The sequence below is a fragment of the Podarcis tiliguerta genome (genome assembly GCF_965153285.1).
Source record: "Podarcis tiliguerta genome assembly, chromosome: Z".
Classification (NCBI taxonomy): domain Eukaryota; kingdom Metazoa; phylum Chordata; class Lepidosauria; order Squamata; family Lacertidae; genus Podarcis; species Podarcis tiliguerta.
In genome coordinates, this window is record NC_139553.1 from 19071228 (window position 1) to 19083272 (window position 12045).

At 47.3% G+C, this 12045-nt stretch overlaps 1 protein-coding gene and 1 pseudogene across 2 annotated transcripts; one reads left to right on the forward strand and one right to left on the reverse strand.

The window, feature by feature from the left end:
- Positions 1-778: 778 nt before the first annotated feature.
- Positions 779-9706, reverse strand: IGBP1 (immunoglobulin binding protein 1). Its single transcript, XM_083423245.1, has 6 exons — positions 9480-9706; positions 7689-8015; positions 4591-4786; positions 3308-3387; positions 2071-2183; positions 779-1266 (listed from the first exon to the last, which is right to left on the reverse strand). The coding sequence occupies exons 1-6, from the start codon at positions 9680-9682 to the stop codon at positions 1127-1129; spliced, it is 1059 nt and encodes a 352-aa protein (XP_083279371.1). The 5' UTR covers positions 9683-9706; the 3' UTR covers positions 779-1126.
- LOC310669909 (band 4.1-like protein 4B) lies at positions 4804-6327 on the forward strand (annotated as a pseudogene). The gene is made up of 2 exons: positions 4804-4811; positions 5129-6327. The product of its transcript is annotated as a band 4.1-like protein 4B (transcript).
- Positions 9707-12045: the final 2339 nt, after the last annotated feature.

Below are 12045 nucleotides of genomic sequence, written 5' to 3' on the forward strand. Positions count from 1 at the left end.
CATATTTTTCGCCCTATAGGACGCACTTTTCCCCCTCCAAAAATGAAGGGGAAATCTGGGTGCGTCCTATGGGGCGAATGCAGGCTTTCGCTGAAGCTTGGAGAGCGAGAGGGGTCGGTGCGCACCGACCCCTCTCGCTCTCCAGGCTTCAGGAAGACATCCGCAGCCCAGGCAGCCCTGCGGGAGGTTTCTGCGGGAGGTTAACTGGATACAGAGTCAATTGGTAGGTATCCCCAAAAGCCAGCTAGTCAAACCTCCTGCAATTAAGTCTCTCCTATATATACCATTAAAGGGGACGCAGGTGGCGCTGTGGGTAAAAGCCTCAGTGCCTAGGACTTGCCGATCGAAATGTCGCGGTTCGAATCCCTGCGGTGGGGTGCGCTCCCGTTGCTCGGTCCCAGCGCCTGCCAACTTAGCAATTCGAAAGCACCCCGGGTGCAAGTAGATAAATAGGGACCGCTTACTGGCGGGAAGGTAAACGGCGTTTCCGTGCGCTGGCTCACCAGATGCAGCTTTGTCACGCTGGCCACGTGACCCGGAAGTGTCTCCGGACAGCACTGGCCCCCGGCCTCTTAAGTGAGATGGGCGCACAACCCTAGAGTCGGACACGACTGGCCCGTATGGGCAGGGGTACCTTTACCTTTACCTATATATACCATTCTGCTCTTTTGCCTTTCTCTTATTTTTATTGTATCTGTTTGTTTGTTTGTTTGTTTGTTTGTTTGTTTGTTTGATTCACTTCAAGAACGCCCCCCTGCTTAAGTGATAAACTGAGGAAGGCATTTCATGTTACTTTATTTAAATACAGAAAGAATAAGTTACAGCAACTACGAGTTAACTCCATAAGGCTTATCCACTCAGCTTGCTGAGGATTCCTTTAGGAAACAGGGATAACCAACTTCTCCATAGGGATCGTCCATCTGGGGGAAGATGCTTTCACTACTTCCAGATTCCTGGCCAGGGGAACCTGACACAAGCCCCCCCCCCCCAACAAAAAAACCCCTTCTCTTTTTGAAAACCTTCTCCTCTGGAGAGAGAGAGGGGTCCGCAGGGTGTGGGGCTCAATCCTCTGGTTCTTGTGGAGGGCGCTCGGGTCACAGGCTCCTCCTCTTGAGGAGGCACTTGGTCAGCCCATGTTCTTGCGGTTGCCGTAGCCCCTGGGGTGAAGTTCCTTCCACTCATCCCACTCCCGGGCTTTGCGCAAAGCTTCATCGTCATCCTTCTCCTCCGCTTTCTTCTCTTCTTCCTTCTGCTTTTCTGCAGCTGCTGCAGGACCGAAAAAGGGAAAAGCCAGACTGAGAGCACAGTAGGGAGGAAAACTCTGAATGCACTATGATTCCTGTATTGCAGGGTGTTGGGCTATATTACCCTTCTGGGTTCTTTTCAACCCAACAGTTCTGTGATTCTATGAACAACCACAACAGTTCTCTTACACTGTAGGATTTTAAACAGAGGGTGGGTGCGTGGGGATTCTTTCCTGCATCGCAGGGGGTTGGACTAGAGGACCCCATGGAGTTCCTTCCAATTCTGCTATTCTAAATCCTCAGCCTACTCTTATCTGCTGCTGCTGGAAGGCAGCAGGGAGACATTGTGGGGGAGACATTAATCAGGGCTTTGGCTAATTAATTTTCTTCAGCCTTTTAAATGTGTTTGTGGGAAGGGGGGGCATTATTTTGTTGTTTCTGTTGTAACTATTTATATGTGCTTTTATCTTATATTTTTATCAAATCAAATCAATCAATCAATCAATAAACAAATAAAACAAAGATATTCAGAGTGGGGGATTCCCAGTCTATGCTGCTCATAGACACAACTTATTTATCGCAATTCTGTCCCACCTCTGTTCTTCCAGGATCTCAAGGTGGCATACACAGTTTTCTCTCCATCTGCATTTCATCCCCACAACAACCCTGCGAGGTAGGTGATACTGAGAGGCAGTGACTGGTCCCCACAGTCACACCCAGGGAGCTTCACAGCCAAGTGGGGATTTGAACCCTGTCTCTCCCGGGCCCTAGTCTCTCACCATTACAAGAGGCATCCATCCCCAACACCCCTGACCCAGATAAATACCTGAGGCCGCTTGTGATATGCCCTGATCAGGAAGGGCTCCTTGCTTTCGATGCTGCTCATACCAGTCATCCACTGTCATTGTCGCCAGGCTTGGGTAGCCAGCGCCAAACACCCTATAAGAAAGGAATGAACATTTTTATCATTTAACCATTCAGCACAGTGGTGGAGCAGAGCTGTGCTCTAGTCCTAGCAAGATGGGAGTCTCTTTGGCTGCGGGGTTCCCATGTTCAGGAGACAGGTCTAGGATGGTACTCTGAAGGAACAAGTGTAGAGCTACAGGGTACTCCTGGATACATATTTGTCACTTACAGAATCACAGAACTGCAGAGTTGGAAGGTGTCCCTGAGAGTCAATGCATGAATTACAGTTCAAGAATACATGAAAGGCAGTCATCCAAGTGTCACTTAAAAATGTTCAGTGAAGGAAGATTGTGGTTGTTTTTGTTATTGCCAACATCATCACCATTATTCATAGAATCAGTTGTTTATTATTATGTTTATTATTATTAAAATTTGTATACCGCCCTTCATCTGTAGAGTGCAGAGTGGTTCACATGATTAAAATAACAAAAGCAAACCAATCCCACCACCACAACAACACATTTAAAAGAGCATTGGATGTCACCTAGCACTTAAAGGTGTATAATGAAGACACCAGGCGAACCTCCACAAACGGGGAGCCACTGTAGAAAAGGCCTGTTTTCATGTTGCCACATGAGGCACACAAAGAAGGGCCTCAGAATGGTGACTGGAGGGTGCAAGTAGGTTCCCATGGAAAGAGATGGTCCTTGAAGTACTGTGGTCCCAAGGCATTTAAGGCTTTATAAGTCAAAACCAGCACTTTGAATTGGGCCCGGACGCTAATGGGCAGCCAGTGCAATCAGGCCAGGATCGGTGCATTATGCTCAAATCATCTTGCCCTGGTGAGTAACCTGGCTGCCAAGTTCTGCACCAGCTGAAGTTTCTGAACTGTCTTCAGAACACATTGCATCAATCTAACCTAGAGGTTACCTGGAAAAATCCCCCAGAGCCATCTGGAAACCCATTGGGTCCATCAGCCTCTGAGAACGGACCATCCTCATAGGTTCCCCACCTCTGCAGAATCGTAGAGCTGGAGGGGGCCCCAAGTGTCATCCAGTCCAACCCCCTGTGATGCAGGAATCGTAACCAGCATCACACACCTGGAAGGAGCCAGCCCCCCCCGAATGCCCCCCCTGAAAAGAGCAGAGCACCCATACTTTGCCTGGGCACTATCCCGGGTCAGGATGAAGGGCTTCAACGGAGGCCCAAGCGGGCGTGGAGGCTGCGTCCCTGTACCCTAGAGAAGATAAAAAACACATTTCAGCACACAATCCAAAAGACACATTCTACCCTCCACAGCCAACTGAAGGGCCCCACCTCATGACACCCACCCAGTGACCACCCACCCAGTGACAGGTCACCTCAGATTCTCCCAAGTGGGGAAGGACCATAGGTCAGTGGTGGAGAATTTGCCTTGCAAGCAAAAGGTCCTGGGTTCAGTCCCATCGCCATCTGCAGGTAGGGCTGGAAGCCACTGCTGCCAGTCAGTGTTGGTGGTACTGAGTTGAACGGAGCAAGGGTCTGACTCAGTATAAGGCAGCTTCCTATGCTCCTACATACAATTTACCAAAGCTGCAACATTCAACTATCTGCCCTGCCCTGCCTCTGGCCGGATCTGGAAGAGGGGGCTGTTCTGTACACAGGGCCCTGTAAGAGGAGCTGGCCATCTCACCCAGCCAACCAGGTGCCAAAGGGAAGCCGGCAAGCAGGACACAAGCATTACAGAACTCTCCCCTCCTGCAGCTTCCAGCAACTGATATTCAGCGCAAAGTTAAACTGTGGAACTCGCTTCCATAGGGGGCAGCGATGGCCACCAATCTTTAGAACAGGATTAGGGAAATTCATGGAGGAGAGGGCTGTCGATGGCTAAGAGCCACAATGGCTCTGCCCTGCCTGCACATTCAGAGGCTGCAATGCTACTCTTGTGCTCTGAGTCTGCTTGCATGGGTTCCCTTTGGGGCACCCAGCTGGCCCCTGTGAGAAGAGGAGGGTGGACTAGATGGGCCATTGGCCTGATCCAGAAGGTTCTTCTTATCTTCTCTTGTGTGTGGGTCCTGCTTGCAGGCTTTCCGTAGCAGACATCTGAGTGGCCGCTGCGATGGGATGCTGGGCAAGATGGGCCCCTGGCCTAATCCAGCAGGGCTCTTCTTATGTCTTCATGGGTGTGGTCAAAGGGCATCTGGGGAGCCCCACTCTGTGGGGTGGGGAGTGGCATTCTGATAGAGGGCTCCCCTGTTTTTCACATGTAAGGGGTCACATCGCTACCACCACAACCACAGGGGACCACTCAGATGCTATCTCCCCATTGTAGAACCATATAATTGAAGAGCAGGAACAGATCCCAAGGGGCATCTAGTCCAACCCACTGCAATGCCTGAAGTGCTTTCAGGCCCCACAAACGCAGAGAGGGCGGTCCCCTCCCCCTGTCCCACCACCCTACCTGCTTCAAGGCATCCCGCCGAATGAGGATAGCAACTTCCTGATCAATGCTCTCGATTTCCTCCAGACTTGTGCTAATCCACTTCTTGATCTGGAGCAAGTAGAACTCCCGGATCTGCTCCTCCTCTGCCTGGCCACCGTCGATGAAGGGCTTCAGGGTGGCTAGCTGGTTCTCGAGCTCCTTCTTCTGCTTATATCTGTTTGGCGAAAGGACATGGAGGGGTTGGCTAGATGACTCTCAGGAGTCCCTTCTAACTCTAAAGATAGGTTGGTTAGGCATTTGTCAAGGATTCCTGCTTTGCTGGGGGCTGGACCGGATGATCCCTGAGGTGTCTTCCAGGATTCAAGGGATAAGGCTTTGAAAAACATTTATGTTGTCTGTGCGGGCCAGAGAGGGTGCCCCCGACTCGCCGAAGGGCCTCGCCGGCTTTCCGAGGAGGAGCGAGGCATCTCGGCCACTGTTCCGACCCCTCTTCCTCCGCCCAGATTGAAATGCCCTTATGAAACAGCTGTAGAACTCGCTGCTTTGTGTCTCCAAGGGGAAAGAGCCCTGCACAGGCAGAAATGTGCTACTTGAACAAAGCCAAATGGCTAGAAATGTATGGGGTGGATATGCATGTAGTTAAGGGAAGAGATGGTTGTGACTATGCTCTTGGGTTGACACCAACAGGGATCTTGATCTTTGAAGGGGCAAACAAAATAGGTTTGTTTTTTTTTTGGCCTAAAAGCACAAAAATGGACTTCAAAAAGAGCAAGCTGACCCTTGTGGTGGTCGAAGATGATGATCAGGGTAGAGAGCAAGAGCACACATTTGTTTTCAGATTAGACAATGCTAAAACGTGCAAGCATCTCTGGAAATGTGCAGTGGAGCACCATGCCTTCTTCCGGTTGCGCACACCTGCAAACAGTAAATCTAGCCGGTCAGATTTTATCAGGCTGGGATCCCGCTTCTGATTCAGTGATCGAACAGAATACCAGGCAACACGTGGATACAGACTATGCAGAGCCAGTACCTTTGAAAGGAGGCCCAGCAAGCGATACCCATCCCGAAGGCATTCAACTTTCAAAGCAAGCAACACTCTCAAAGCACCCCAGATTTGCACTAAAAATAACCAAGAAGTCCATAACTATCAGCCTCCGTATCACCCCAATATGCACCCTGGCCAATCACACTGGCACTCACATCCTCCTGTAAATCTAAGGCAACCCTATCAGGATGACAGGCTCTGTTGGAAACAATCCCCAAATGGAGAGGACAGCAATTTGTGGTATATTCAGGACCAGAACCAGAAGAACTTAGTTGGGATCCAGAGCCTGTTGTATCAGGATAAGCTCATGACAACCCTTTGAGAAAGAACCATCTCTCACCGGTTTATGCACCATCTCACATACTCATTGCATTCCAAATAAGTTTTTAAAATTGTGTCATAATCCATAGAGCATAAGGTGTAGTAGACAAAGACTTGCAAGCTGTAGTTCCATTACTTTGGAAAAAGCTAAGAAATATGCCCAAAATCCTGGGCTAGATTTGACAGGTAGTTTATAAAACTGTCATTATTTTTTGACTACTGTAGCCTTTGCATTTTTGTTTTGTTTCATTTACACACAGTTGCAGCTGTTCTGTGGTTTCATTTATGAATAAAATCCAGCAATGATAGTCTTTCGCTTTTTTTCTTTTGAGTTATACTGAAATCAGGAGTCAATATAATTGTAGTTATTAAATATGACTTAATGGCCAGTGATAGTCTTTCGCTTTTTTTCTTTTGAGTTATACTGAAATCAGGAGTCAATATAATTGTAGTTATTAAATATGACTTAATGGCCAGTGATAAAGGGATCCAGATGACTAATAATGAAATGCTTTTAAAAATTCTGTTTATCCCTGAAACAAATAGGTTTTTGCACCAGGTTAACAATTATACAAAAATCACTAGAGTTTATCTATATATATTTATATAGCGCATCTGACTCTTTGGATTTTATTGATCAGCTTATAAAGTAATGAACGGGTGTTAAGATGGTGCCTTAATAACTGGTGGTGCTGTCTTTCAGTAGACTTGTGTTCTTAGATGAAAGAAAAACCACCTTAGCCTGGTGATGCTTCTGGTGCTACTTCTTCTCTGTCCCAAATTTATTTGGCCTACATGTTCAGGAATCCCAGGCTCACACATTCCATTCCAACCACAGTTCCTGTCTGTAGTCATTCATTTTTGCCTTGGGTTGTGTGAGGAGCAGAGAGAGGGTTTATATGAGCACCTAAGACCCAATCCTGAGCTCATCATGCAAGGACATTAGCTGTCTGAATGCATCCCAAGATTTTGGTTCTAAAAGATAGTTTAGACCTATGTATTTTGACATGAGATATGGATAAACAAGTTCAGCTTCTACAGTTGGATATACATTCTTTAGCTACACACTCAGGTTCCTTAAACAAGACAGGCTAAACTTGTGATAGTTTTGGTTTTCTTGGTTTTCTTGAATATGGAGATAACAGTGCCAGCTTTGGTTCACTTGTTGATTTGGCCTTCAAGCTGTGATCTTTGAAATTGATTGAAATAAGGAATATCTTGCTATTTGGGGGTTATTTTAAAGTGCTAGTGTTGTTCATATGATTTTACAGAATCTAACTTTATAAATGAGGGTAAGTCTACTTCTCCTTCAGAGCAAATACATGATAGTTTAATTTTTTTAATTTAAAGTACGTTTACAAATGCTATTACATTTGTTTTGATCTTTGTATGTGCTGAGTACAAAAAAATAAATATGAATATTTTTTAAAAAAGAAAAACATTTATGTTCCTGTCTATTTTAAATTTGAGCACTTTGCTTTCCCTGTTTTACAAAACAGCTTCTTTGAGCCTGTTTTCTAAACTGCTGTCTTAAGTTTAGGTATTCAACCCCCTGCATTATTTTATAATTATGGTTTTTCCAATGAAATTATTGTTTTATTTCTGGCTTAATTTAATTATTGTTTATTCTGAAACATACCAGAATTTAAATATTACCTAAAAGGTATCATAGTAACTGAAAATATTTAAAATCAAAATGACTTGAAACTGACATTTGCCATCTATTATCCAGGAAGGCCTCCCCACTCACCTTTCGATCTTCGCCTGCCTGTTGGATGCCATGGCAAGGATAGCCGTCTGCTGATCAGTCCCCAGAACGGAGTTGATGTTGCTACCGGAGGACTCACTTTCATCCCCGCTCTCCACCTCCACCTCCACCTCCCGTGGGAGTTGGAAGCGCCCAATCCCATAGTCTTTGCAGACCTTCAGGAAGTCCATGAAGCCAGCACGGGCCCTCTGTACATGCTCCAGGCGCTTGCTGGGGTTGACCTGCTTCAAGATGAGGGCCGCCAACAGAGCAGGGACCAGCATGAACTTCAGATCAGCTGAGGAGATCTCCTCCAGCTCTTCGTTGCGGCTGAAAGGAGAGAGCAGAGTAAAAATCATAGAGTTGGAAGAGATGCCCCAAGGGCCATCTAGTCCAGCCCCGCTGCAATGCTGGAATTAGAGCTAGAGAATCTGGCCAAGCTCTGCAGAAAAAAACTCCAATGGAGGGGAGTCAACCACCAGTTTCCCTCCCTCTCTCATAATAATAATAATAATAATAATTTTTTATTTATACCCCACCCATCTGGCTAAGTTTCCCCAGCCACTCTGAGCGGCTCCCAATCAAGTGTTAAAAACAGTACAGCATTAAATATTAAAACCCACCCTATACAGGGCTGCCTTCAGATGTATTTTAAAGATAGGATAGCTGCTTATTTCCTTCACATCTGAAAGGAGGGTGTTCCACAGGGTGGGCGCCACTACCGAGAAGGCCCTCTGTCTGGTTCCCTGTAACCTCACTTCTCTCATATCACTGGAATGCATGGACAATTTTTTCAAAGTCCTTCTTCACACAGCACATAGCTAATTCGTGGAGTTCCCTACCACAGCGGAACACAGGTGGCTTTACAAGAGGACAGGTTCATGGAAGAGGAGAGGGCTATGAATGGCTACTAGTCACAATGGCTTAGGTAGCCCTCAGTGAAGCCTACACAGGGCGGCCATTGAGGCTCCCAGCCTCTGTGTGTGTGTACACAAATGCGTGTGGGGGTGCCAAACTGGGTCTTTGACATGGGCAAAATAAATCCTAGTTTTGCCCCTGTGGGCCACTGTGAGAACAAGATGCAGAACTAGATGGGCGATTGGCCTGATCCAGCAGCCAGGCTCTTAGAATTATATAACTGTAGGGACCATGAGGGTCAACTTGTCCAACCCAGGGAAGGGACCATGAGGGTCAACTTGTCCAACCCAGCGCAACATAGGAGTCTTTTGCCCAATGCTAAGAATCTCATGCACTATTTGCTGAACTATTTTAAAAACGGGGAAAAGCAATTTGTTGTTGTTGTTTAGTCGTTCAGTCGTGTCCAACTCATCGTGACCCCATGGACCAGAGCACGCCAGGCACTCCTGTCTTCCACTGCCACCCGCAGTTTGGTCAGATTCATGTTTGTAGCTTCGAGAACACTGTCTAACCATCTCGTCTTCTGTCGTCCAGAAGAACCAAATCAAACAGCTTTTATTCCATAAATTGGGGAAAACTGCATATGAAATGTCAGGATCTGAGCAGAGAATGCATGGTGGGGGTGGGCACCTCCCTCTTCTATTGTGAAGGGGTGAGATCCAGCCCAAGCAAAAGCTTGTGGCGGCGAGGAGCTGAAGGTGCCTCTGGGCAGATGCAGAGTGCCTCTCGAGCCAGAAGCTGAAGATTGGACTGCAGCACTGCCGGTTTCTAAAGGTCATCGGGCAGGCGCTGCCATCCCGAGTTAGACTGTGAGCCATGGACAGCCCCCCCCCATGGGGTGTACATGTGGCGCCCTCTGCACATGCTCTACGGCACCTGAAGAGCTGAAGCTCGGCGACGGCGCTGGCGGCGCGTTCCAGGAGGCCGATCCCGCGCTGCACCTTCCGCTGCACAGCGGGCGCCCCCGACGAAGGTTCCGCGGTGCTGCCATCCTCCACCTCCTCCAGCAGTCGCCAGCCGGACTCCAGCAGCTCCGACAGCCGAAGCGGCTCCTCCGTAGTTGTGCTCGCCGCCATCATGGGAGAGGCGGATGTGGAGGGAAAGGAGCGGACGGAAGTGGTACCGTCTTGCGGCTGAAGGAGGTGCCGCCATCTTTAACGAGGGCCTGCAGAGTGGGCGCCGTGACGCCCACGGTTTCCACCGGCGGAAGGAGGAAGAGAGGGTTCGGGCGGAAGCGGCGACACCGTACCGCTGAAGACGGCGGCGCCATGCTGAAAGAGGGCAGCAGAAGTGACAGCCGGCGCCATCTTGGTTTGGGGCTATTTCCCCGCCCCCCGGAGCGGCGCCGCCTCCTCGCTTTGCAGGCCCCGCCTTCCCCTCAGCAAGCGGAGGAGCCAATGGCGGAGTGGGAAAGGGCAGGGACTACCCTGCAGGGCTGTTGTGTCAGCTGATAGGAGGGTTCCAGAGAAAGGGGGGCTGGGGGGCGGGGTCCTGGCACTTGTTCCGCTCCCGGTTCATCATCATTACATTACTTATCATTATTGATGACGATGTTATGGGGGAAATTGGGGTTACGCTTTTACTGCCCCCCATCAAGGAAATGATAACACAATGAGACAACAAAAGAAAGCAAGGCCAGCGTTTGATCTTTACTGACCTGTTGCAACACACACCCCGCAGCCCTTGCAAGAAGGTGAGGGAATCCAGAACAAAAGCATGTTACAATTTTTTAACCCTTGGGTGGTACCTTCCTCTGTCACAGAAAGACCACTCCAAAAACGCCACAGATGCATCGTAAAACGGGTTGTCCATGTAAATCCGATCATGCTCAGGGTTCATGTTTCTCCAACATATTTGCAAGTCTGCCAATCAAGATGACCAACAATACCTGATAATTGCCCTTCCTGGTCTGTCTGAGAGATCCTTTTGAAATGGGGAATACCTTGACTCCAGAATCTGTTATCAATGACCTGTTTCATTCATGCAGATAGATATCTGCTCCTTTGACAAGTCTGCTTGGACAGATATCAGTACTTGTTAAACCAGGGGAGGCTCAGGAAGAATTTCCTGCTATGTGACTGGAGGAGTCTTGAGCTTGGCTTGGGGTTAAGCATGGCTCCTGTATTGCCCTCCGTTCTTTTTCAGCTCAGGTTTTACTGTTAAAAGTGATATCTCATTAATTTTTCTATAACAATAATGATGGACATTATTACGGTATTAATCACTGTGCTTGTTCACAGTGCTGTTGTTCATTTTTATTATTCATTGTTGCTGCTGTTATTGGTATTAATCATTTTTTTAATTATTTTTATATTTTATTGGATTTTAGGAGTTTAGAAAGATAGAAATGAAAATATTAAGTTGCTGGTGTTCTTGGCTGCATCTGCATCCCCACCATAATCTCAATTAACCCTCACAGCAACCCTGTGATGTAGGACTTATTGAGAGGCACCAATTGGCCAAAGGTCACCCAGTAGGCTCGATGGCCAAGTGGGAATTTGATGTCTATTTGCCCACATGGTATTTAGGCTTTAATATACCCCCAAATCTAAAACAAATCGAGCCAATTTTATATCCCTTAAAAAGTTGTTGTTGTTGTTTTTAAGAAAAATGTATTAAAACTGCCCAAAACTTAACATATCAAACTTGGGGAAAACAGCAGAAGTTAAAATGCATTCTTTCTTGAAAATGATGCATTTTTTCCAGGTGCCAGCTGTGCCCTCTGCCAGCTGATGAGGATGCACCTTCATCTAAGCCAAGGGAGTTGGACTTGATGACCCTTGGGGGTCCCTTCCAACTCTACAGTTCTGTAATTCTGAAAGATGTGGAAAAACTCGTAAGCCGTTTTTTAAAAAAATCAGTTTTCTGATTGAAAGATACATTTGACAAATCGCACCAGCGAAATCTCCTAAACCAGTAAGCTGATTGACAAGAGAGAAGGTCAGTCTGGTGAGATTTTAGCCTTGGCAAACCCAGTCTGTTTCGGCTAATTGTTTGTAAGAAGCTTGCAGATGATAAATGAGTCAGATCTGACCAAGAACCTCCTCTTGACTGCCCAAATTCAGAGAATTGTAGAGTTGGAAGGGACCCCAATGGTCACCTAGTCCAACTCTCCCCCTGAAATGCGGAAATGGCAGCAAAAGGAATCCCTGACTGACTGGCAGCCGACCTCTGTTGAAAAGCCTCTGAAAATTCATCGCATTGTAGGGTGGGAAGGGACTCCAAGGGCCATCTAGTCCAACCCCCTGCAACGCAGAGGGCTGTTAACAGTGGTAATAAAGGCCATTTTTAAAAAAGATAAAATTATTATTTATTGTTTACTTTGCTTGCTCCTGCACTTTTGGGTTGTTTAAAATGGTAATAAATGGCTAGATATTTGTTCATCTGGAGTTCTCTGCATTACTCCAGAAGAGCAAATGAAGATTTTGAAACGGGCTTAAAT

Coding starts and splice junctions, on each gene's coding strand:
- IGBP1 (XM_083423245.1), bottom strand. CDS start 9,682: ATGATGGCGGCGAGCACAACTACGGAGGAGCCGCTTCGGCTGTCGGAG. Junction 2,184..3,307: donor CGGGATAGTGCCCAGGCAAA/GTATGGGTGCTC, acceptor CCTTTCTTATAG/GGTGTTTGGCGCTGGCTACC. Junction 1,267..2,070: donor CATATCACAAGCGGCCTCAG/GTATTTATCTGG, acceptor TCGGTCCTGCAG/CAGCTGCAGAAAAGCAGAAG.